The sequence below is a fragment of the Echinops telfairi genome, unplaced genomic scaffold (genome assembly GCF_000313985.2).
Source record: "Echinops telfairi isolate 266 unplaced genomic scaffold, ASM31398v2 ScPeMD7_2010;HRSCAF=2546, whole genome shotgun sequence".
Lineage (NCBI taxonomy): Eukaryota > Metazoa > Chordata > Mammalia > Afrosoricida > Tenrecidae > Echinops > Echinops telfairi.
This window is the reverse complement of record NW_022105908.1, coordinates 21639491-21647024: the sequence shown is the minus strand read 5'-3', so window position 1 is coordinate 21647024 and position 7534 is coordinate 21639491. Positions and strand designations below refer to the sequence as shown.

The 7534-nt window shown below is 56.3% G+C and overlaps 2 protein-coding genes across 2 annotated transcripts in view; one reads left to right on the top strand and one right to left on the bottom strand.

Annotated features, from left to right (window-relative positions):
- Nucleotides 1-448: 448 nt before the first annotated feature.
- RNF167 (ring finger protein 167) lies at nucleotides 449-4740 on the bottom strand. Its single transcript, XM_004716133.3, has 9 exons — nucleotides 4111-4740; nucleotides 3949-4029; nucleotides 2721-2846; nucleotides 2539-2626; nucleotides 2332-2422; nucleotides 1845-1950; nucleotides 1640-1733; nucleotides 1016-1096; nucleotides 449-936 (listed from the first exon to the last, which is right to left on the bottom strand). Exons 1-9 carry the CDS (start codon nucleotides 4192-4194, stop codon nucleotides 638-640), a joined length of 1050 nt encoding a protein of 349 aa, XP_004716190.1. The 5' UTR covers nucleotides 4195-4740; the 3' UTR covers nucleotides 449-637.
- A 375-nt stretch (nucleotides 4741-5115) lies between these two features.
- Nucleotides 5116-7534, top strand: part of SLC25A11 (solute carrier family 25 member 11) — a 3761-nt gene continuing 1342 nt past the window's right edge. The window contains exons 1-8 of the mRNA XM_004716130.3: nucleotides 5116-5277; nucleotides 5804-5956; nucleotides 6041-6247; nucleotides 6646-6736; nucleotides 6818-6908; nucleotides 6995-7094; nucleotides 7173-7224; nucleotides 7353-7509. Coding sequence (XP_004716187.1) covers nucleotides 5183-5277; nucleotides 5804-5956; nucleotides 6041-6247; nucleotides 6646-6736; nucleotides 6818-6908; nucleotides 6995-7094; nucleotides 7173-7224; nucleotides 7353-7508 — 945 coding nt within the window. The 5' untranslated portion in view covers nucleotides 5116-5182 and the 3' untranslated portion in view covers nucleotide 7509. The remainder of the gene's footprint in view (nucleotides 5278-5803; nucleotides 5957-6040; nucleotides 6248-6645; nucleotides 6737-6817; nucleotides 6909-6994; nucleotides 7095-7172; nucleotides 7225-7352; nucleotides 7510-7534) is intronic.

Below are 7534 nucleotides of genomic sequence, written 5' to 3'. Positions count from 1 at the left end.
TGATTTTAGTCTGGGTGTGAGGGCCTGGGGGAGGCAGCATGACCTGTTTCTATCCTGACTAGGTGATAGGGTTGGGAAAGGGGGCATCCAGGATTGTTGAGGTATACCAGTTCCTTGCCTCGAGCCTATTTGGACAGGGGAACCCGCTTTCACGCTGTCAGTGCTAGTTTGGTGTGCTAGGTGAATTGGGGGTAACAGTGCCATCCAGACAAGAGACTGGGTCCAGGCCCCCGGGCAAGGCAGGACCAGTTGAGTCATCTCTACACGTGGGTGGGGCTCCCCCTCTCTGAGTCACAACAAATGCCTGCTGGAGCTGTCCCCATGACTACAGGTTATGTCTCTCCAGCACCCTCTGCCAACCACAATTAGAAAAAAAAATTAACGTCCACAAAGGGATGAATACCCCAAAGGATTAAGTTCACCTGTGTAAGGCTGATCTCACCCGTAGTCCAGAAAAACAATTTTATTAACTCACAAAGTAAAGACCCAGTCTCCTTGTTCTCCATCTCCCTCAAAGGGGTTGAGTATGGGAGAAACTTGGGGCTGGAATGTCCCCCACCCCCCAACACAGAAGACTGGAGGGAGAGCAAAAGACTGAAATAGGTCATCAGTGATTGGGTGGGGGGGTGTTGTGTTACTAAACCAGAAGGGTAGCTGAAGGAGAGGGCGGGGTGTCCGTTGAGGGCCCAGGAAAAACAAGGGGGGATGGGGCCAAGGAGCCAAAGGAGGTGGGGGGAGTGGGACTGGAGCCCAAGAGAGGGGTCCGTTCTGAAGCAGGGTGGTCTCTTGGCTCCCCTTCCTCATCACCCTCCTCTGGTCCCTGAGCGGCTGCTTCCTGATCCTCTTCACCAGGACCCCGATGCACAGGCTGCTTACAGATGGGGCAGGTCTTGCGCGTCTGAGTGAGCCAGGGGTCCACACAGCGGCTGTGGTAGGCTATGGAGAGGAGGGAGGTGAGACACCTGGTGCCTGCTGGGGTGGGAGTGGGGATGAGGACACGGACCAAGGGCCTAACCATGAGCACAAGGGAGCACCCTCAGCTTGTCCCCGTCTTCATACTCGTCCAGGCAGATGGCACACACATCATACTGGTCTCCTGGAGAAAAAGAAGGGGTGTCAATCACTGAGCCTTCCGAAACCTATGAACTCATTCTGGAGGCCTGTGGTGGAGCTAAGTCCCCAAAAAGGCATTTGCCTCTTGTGCAGAACCAGTGAAAGAGCAGAGATGAGTAGGGGAAGGGTAGGGCAGACGTGGAAGAAACTCGGGGTTAGAGGGAGGAGGCAATGAGAAACAGGTAAGAAGGGAAGTGGTTTCTTAGGGGGAAGGGTATGGGTGGAGTGATCATGGGAGGAGGGGGGAGAGCCTCCACTGTAGCCTTATACGGGCACTGGAGGTTCTAGGCCAAAATCCCCACCCCTCCTCATCTCACCTGTTCCTTCTCTGGCCAAATCCCTCCCCCCCCATACACACACATTTCCTGCCTGCCTGCTCTGCTGTACGTCTCCTCCTGTTGTCACTGTTTGTGGGTAAGAGAGACAGTAGCCTCTCCAACATCTCCCTGCCATCTTTACACTCTCCGAGGCAGCCCTGGAGTCAGCTGAGCGGTGAGAAAGGCTCCCCTCCCCTAGCCCCACTCACCTTTCTGATAGTCGTGTGTGGGAATCTGTTTCAGTTGCTCCTTGGTCAGTCGATTCCTCTGGAGCCGTTTTCGGTGCTGGACACAACGAACTATCTGGAGAGTTGGGTGAACAGGGCTGGTACCTCTCACCTCACCTCCCAACCCCAGATTGGATCTGGCTTTATAGGCCCTAGTATTTCCCATCATGCTTTCTGAGGTACTCACCATCACGGCTCCCATGGCCAAAACCAGCAATCCTACAATGCCTGTGAAAGGGATGAGGTAATAGCCCAAGGGGAAGGTATTGTCTGGGACCAGCAGCACCCGAGCCCTGGGGGAAAAGGAAGACCCCTGTCAAGAGAGCAGGAAAGACCAAAGGATAAAGAAGTAGAATGAGGGTGGAAGGATGAAGTGACCAGGACTGGGGTGAAAGGGAAGACGGAGTTCCATAGAGGACGAAGAGAAACAGGAGGGAAGTGGAAGAACAGAATTGATGAGTGCAGAGGTGATGGTATGAAACATACCCCACCACCACCACCTAAATCACAATAAATTCATCCAAACTAGAAAGTTTTAAAAATTGAAACAAAACCTATATGATGGCAAGAAAGTGCAGAAGCATGGTAAAGAGAGTTTGAGGCTCCATGGTTACGGCCGCCAGGTTGGCCCGGACTTGGGGAGAGGAAGGGTGGAAAGGAAACACACTTCGTACCCCTTCTCGTAGACGAAGAGGGCACGCAGGTACTCAGAACTCCTCTCCCCAATGAACACAGATGGGATCCAGATCTGCTGCTGGATTTCCTCTACAGGGACGGGAGTGTTGCCAACGATTAGTTCCCTTCCCCTCAGTCTCCAGCCTTCCCACCAGCCCTCAGCCTCAGTGCCACCGAACACCCCTGTCAAGACACCCTAGCCTTACCACTATTCCACACCATGTTCAGCAGTTCATTGGAGTTCACGTTGTGCACCACAGCTGCACCATACCCAGCTTTCTGAGCATTTAAGACCTAGGGACAAGGAGCCATCCTGAGCCTTGCTGTCCTTCATTCCTGGTGACTTTTTAACCCTTGGCCTCCCAGCTCCCACTCCACATTCAGCAACCTTGAGGTCAAAGTTGCAGTTGAATCTTCGAAGCAGTGCAATAAAGACTGACCCGTTGACCGGGGCTGGGGGTGGTGGGGCAATGGGGCTGCAGGCATTAGCTGGGTGAGCCTCCACAAGGAACCCCTAGGAGAGAGCAGCAAATAATGGTTAGTTTTCTTAGGTCTGGTCCCACAAACCCAAAAGAAACCCATGGCCACTGGGCTGATTCTAATTCATAATCACTCTAAATGAGGTTTTTAAGCCTTAAATCTGTATGACTGCAGGCAGCCTTCTCTTCCACCCCTGGAGTGCTTTGAACTGCTGACCTTATGGTTAGCCATATATTGCTTACCATAGTGCCACTGGTTCCCACATACTGTATGGACACCCTCTACCCCCACTTCCTTGTCATTCTTAGGTATGGATATCCCACTCCAATCAGCAGCTTAATCTCTTGCGCTCCGGAGGATGCAATTGCACAAACGACAGCCCCGAACCAGATCTTCCCAGCATCCCTCTCACTGTGCCAGACAACTTACCCAAAACCCAACACTGCAAGCTAATTCCCCTATCTGCATTACAGTTTCCCACTGATTGTCATTCCACCAATCTACGTCACTTCCTCTCAAGTTCCATTTCACATCTCCTCCTCTAGTGACCAGTAAGGGACACTTCTTCCTCACTCCCATTTCCCCCAACCCATCTCACAAACAACTTCATTGATTACTGACAGCCAAATGAATCCCTGCAATTGGCCATCTTCCTGGTGAGGGGCTATAAAAGTGCTTCTCTAACTGAATCCTCCCAACAACCTGCAATGATTTCTCTACTTTCCCCTGATGGCAACGGGCTGAGCTGCTCCCCACAGGAGAGATGTGGCCCTTGGACTCTATAAGGATTTATATACCCGACTTTGTCCTATAAGGTCCCTTCCATGTGACTCTTTTGCATTACTCCACTTTCCAGAAAAACTATGGTTCTGCCCCATAATTAACTTTGTCTACTGCCAGACCGGCAACAAGAAGTCTGAGACTACTGATAGGCACAGCGCCTTGCCCGGGTTTATCTCAGTCCACTTGCAGACTCCCTCACAAGACAGAGTCCTTTTCGTTTCTGAATTCCACTCTTGACGTGCTCAAACACTTAGTTCCTACCTCGGCTTGTCCTTTCTCCGACTTCACCCATGGCAAGCCTCCTCCAGCCTTGCCCAAGACCGAAGATTTGGGGGAATATGGAAGAAAATCACCTGGAGTCCCTCTTGGCTCAGGCTAGCCCCAAAGCGAGCTGGGAGGTCTGCAAAGTCCATGCTGGCGTTGTGGTCAGAGGTCTGCAGAGAGAGAGTCCATGTGCCCCATCTGCTTGCACCCCCTTCCCTCAGCGCCCTTCCCCGGTCGGTCCTCGGACTCACCGCTCGAATGAGCCCCCGGATGGGGGCCGCTCCCCACAGCACAGCGGCCACAACCACAGGAAGCGGGAAGGCCGCAGCGTGCATGACAGCGGGAGGGGAGAGGCGGAGAAGCCGCGTCCGGGGTAGCAGGAGCAGAAGCAGTGTTCTGCGTCCTACCCTCGCCCCTCCCTCGGGATCTCAGGGAGTCCCACTACCCCCAGGTTCCACTTCCTAGCTACATGGAGCCCTCGAAGGACCCTCAACCTGTTTCGTAGACCTGAGGGAGACACTATCAATGTACGCTTTTCTAGATTCGGATTAAAACCAAGCGAGGACACGGAAACACGGAGAGCTGACAGAAAAACTTGAGGAAGGGCGGGGGAGCTCAGAGAGGTGGGACTTCCGGCCAGGTGGGCCGTCTTCCTAGCCCTCGGAAAAGGGTTTCCGGCAAAGAGGAACAGCGACTTCAAGAGTCGGACGCTCCCGTTGAAGGACTTCCGGTCCTAAAAGGCCGGTTAAGAGAAGGTTAGAGGCGGAGGCAGTGCCTGCGGAGATGTAGGGAGCTCCGACGCCCGCAGAGACGGCCCGATCGTTTTCCCTCTAGCCCCCGGACTCCCGGAACTGCCCTGTTTACAAACCTCTCCTCCCTGTGGCCGCCGCCGCCGCCGCGGTACTTACAAGTGTCGCGAGAACGCTCGGCACGCTGCCCCTCCCCCCGCCCCGTTGAGCGCTTGCTGCATCTATCGCGAGAGGCCGCTTGACTTCGTCTGCTCGGCCCACTCAATCTCGCGAGACTTTCAAATAAATGCTTTTATTAACCCGCGATTCCAATTTGGTAAAAAGAGCGCCCACACGCGGGCTTCCCGTATGCCCCGCCTCTTTCCACACCCATCCTCCAAGCTCCTCCTCCGATTTCGCCTTATTCCCGGCCTCCTTTGCGCTGCGCGCCTGCGCCAGCTTTCAGCCGGTGCGGGACCTGAGGTGCCGAGGGGCGTGCGCGCGCCCTGGCCCCTGTTGCGCGCGCGGTGTCACCTTGGGCGCAAGCGGGGCCGCGCGCGCTCGGGACCGGGAGCCGAGGGGCCATTGAGTGGCGATGGCGGCGGCGGCGAGTCCCGCGGCTGGCGGGGTAGACGGGAAGCCCCGTACCTCCCCTAAGTCTGTCAAGTTCCTGTTTGGGGGCCTGGCCGGGTAAGCTCAGGCCCCGTGGCTGGGAGAGGAGGAGGAGGAGGAAGGACCGGGCCATTATTGTCAGTGGGTCTGTTGTAATGCCCAGAGCTGGCACTGGCTCAGTGCGGTCCCCAATGTCTTTCAAGGCCCTTGATGGGCTGCCCGGACCTTTTCTCCCTTTGCAGAGCCCCTCACTGGACTGCATGCCCAGTGCTCCCCACTGGGCCCAAGTGTTTCCCAGTCCTTTGCTTTACTTTCCCAGGTTATATGGGGCCCTAGACCATCATCACATGACCCCTGCCAGCCAACATGGAGTCCCCCCTCACCCCCTGCATGCCTCCATCCCTGCCACCCCCCGGATGCACTCCCAGGTCATCGCTTGACCAACCTGGAGCTGCATGGTGTGCTTTCATTGCCTGACCCCCTCTGGACCACTGGGTGTTCCAGACACGCATGCCTGCAGCCTTGGTGATTCGCCTAGCAGGCCCTGCCCTTTATGACCCCTTTGCTGCCTGTGGGCTTTGATTCCACTCCCATCTTCCCCCAGGATGGGAGCTACAGTTTTTGTACAGCCCCTGGACCTGGTGAAGAACCGCATGCAGCTGAGCGGGGAAGGGGCCAAGACGAGGGAGTACAAAACCAGCTTCCATGCTCTCACCAGCATCCTGAAGACAGAAGGACTGGGTGGCATTTACACTGGGTACTGGGGCCACATGATGGGAGGGTAGGGCTGGGGTTGGCCGCCCCTCACCTTGGCCTCACGCACTGGCCCCTTGCTCCCCAGGCTGTCAGCTGGCCTGCTGCGCCAAGCCACCTACACCACCACTCGCCTTGGCATCTACACCGTGCTTTTCGAGCGCCTGACCGGGGCAGATGGTACACCGCCTGGGTTTCTGCTGAAAGCCCTGATTGGCATGACGGCAGGTGCTACTGGTGCCTTTGTGGGCACACCAGCCGAAGTGGCTCTCATCCGCATGACCGCTGACGGCCGGTGAGTTCCAGGCCTGCACTTGCCTCCCACCCCCACCCCCACCCCGAGGCTTTTGCTTGGATTCTACGAACCAAGCCAAACCCCTTGCCACAGGGAGGATTCAGACTCATAGCGACCCTATAGGACAGAGTACTTCCTTTAGGGTTTCTGAGACTGCCTATCTTTATGGGAACGGACAGCCACATCTTTCCCCCAAGGCGTTGCTGGTGGCTTTGAGGCCCAGACCTTGTAGTATTTGCCATAATCCCTGTACCACCAGGGCCTAAGGCTTAAGGAAAAGACCGGTTTCTCCTGCCTGATGTGGAACAGAGTGCTCACTTGTTCTTGCCTCCCTTTCTTTGCTCCCTTGGGCCAGGGTGGGCCATCCTGAGCTTGGGCTCCTCATGCATTCCCACCAGGCTTCCACCTGACCAGCGTCGCGGCTACAAAAACGTGTTCAATGCCCTGATTCGCATTGCCCAGGAGGAGGGAGTCCCCACACTGTGGCGGGTGAGTGGACTGGAGGGGCGGAACACTTGGAGGAACATTGGGTGTGATCGCGGGCATTTCTAACTCATCCCCCCTGCCCAGGGTTGCATCCCTACCATGGCCCGGGCTGTCGTCGTCAATGCTGCCCAGCTCGCCTCCTACTCGCAATCCAAGCAGTTCCTGCTGGACTCAGGTGAGACGCAGAGCTGGGTCCTCCGCTCCCAGCCTGGCCCAGTCAAGTCTGAGCTGACTGTGCCACTTCCTGCCCCGCTCCTGCAGGGTACTTCTCTGACAACATCCTGTGCCACTTCTGTGCCAGCATGATCAGCGGCCTTGTCACCACCGCCGCCTCCATGCCTGTGGACATTGTCAAGACTCGGTGAGTGTGTAGGCCTGGGCCTGAGGGGCTCAGAGGGGGTCACTTTCTGCATCTCAGACCCCATCTCCTCTCCCTCAGGATCCAGAACATGCGAATGATTGACGGGAAACCAGAGTACAAGAACGGGCTGGTGAGAAAGGGGCTTGGGCCGAGTGGGCAGGGTGGGGTGGGGGATGCTGCTACGGTCACTGGGGGAGGTGGGACGGGGCCATGGAAGCCAGAACCTGGCCTCAGCACCCTGCCTGCCTGTCTGTCTAGGATGTGCTGATGAAGGTTATCCGCTACGAGGGTTTCTTCAGCCTGTGGAAGGGCTTCACACCGTACTATGCCCGCCTGGGCCCCCATACCGTGCTCACCTTCATCTTCTTGGAGCAGATGAACAAGGCCTACAAGCGGCTCTTCCTCAGTGGCTGAGGCAGATTTGGGGGGGCGGGGGGCAG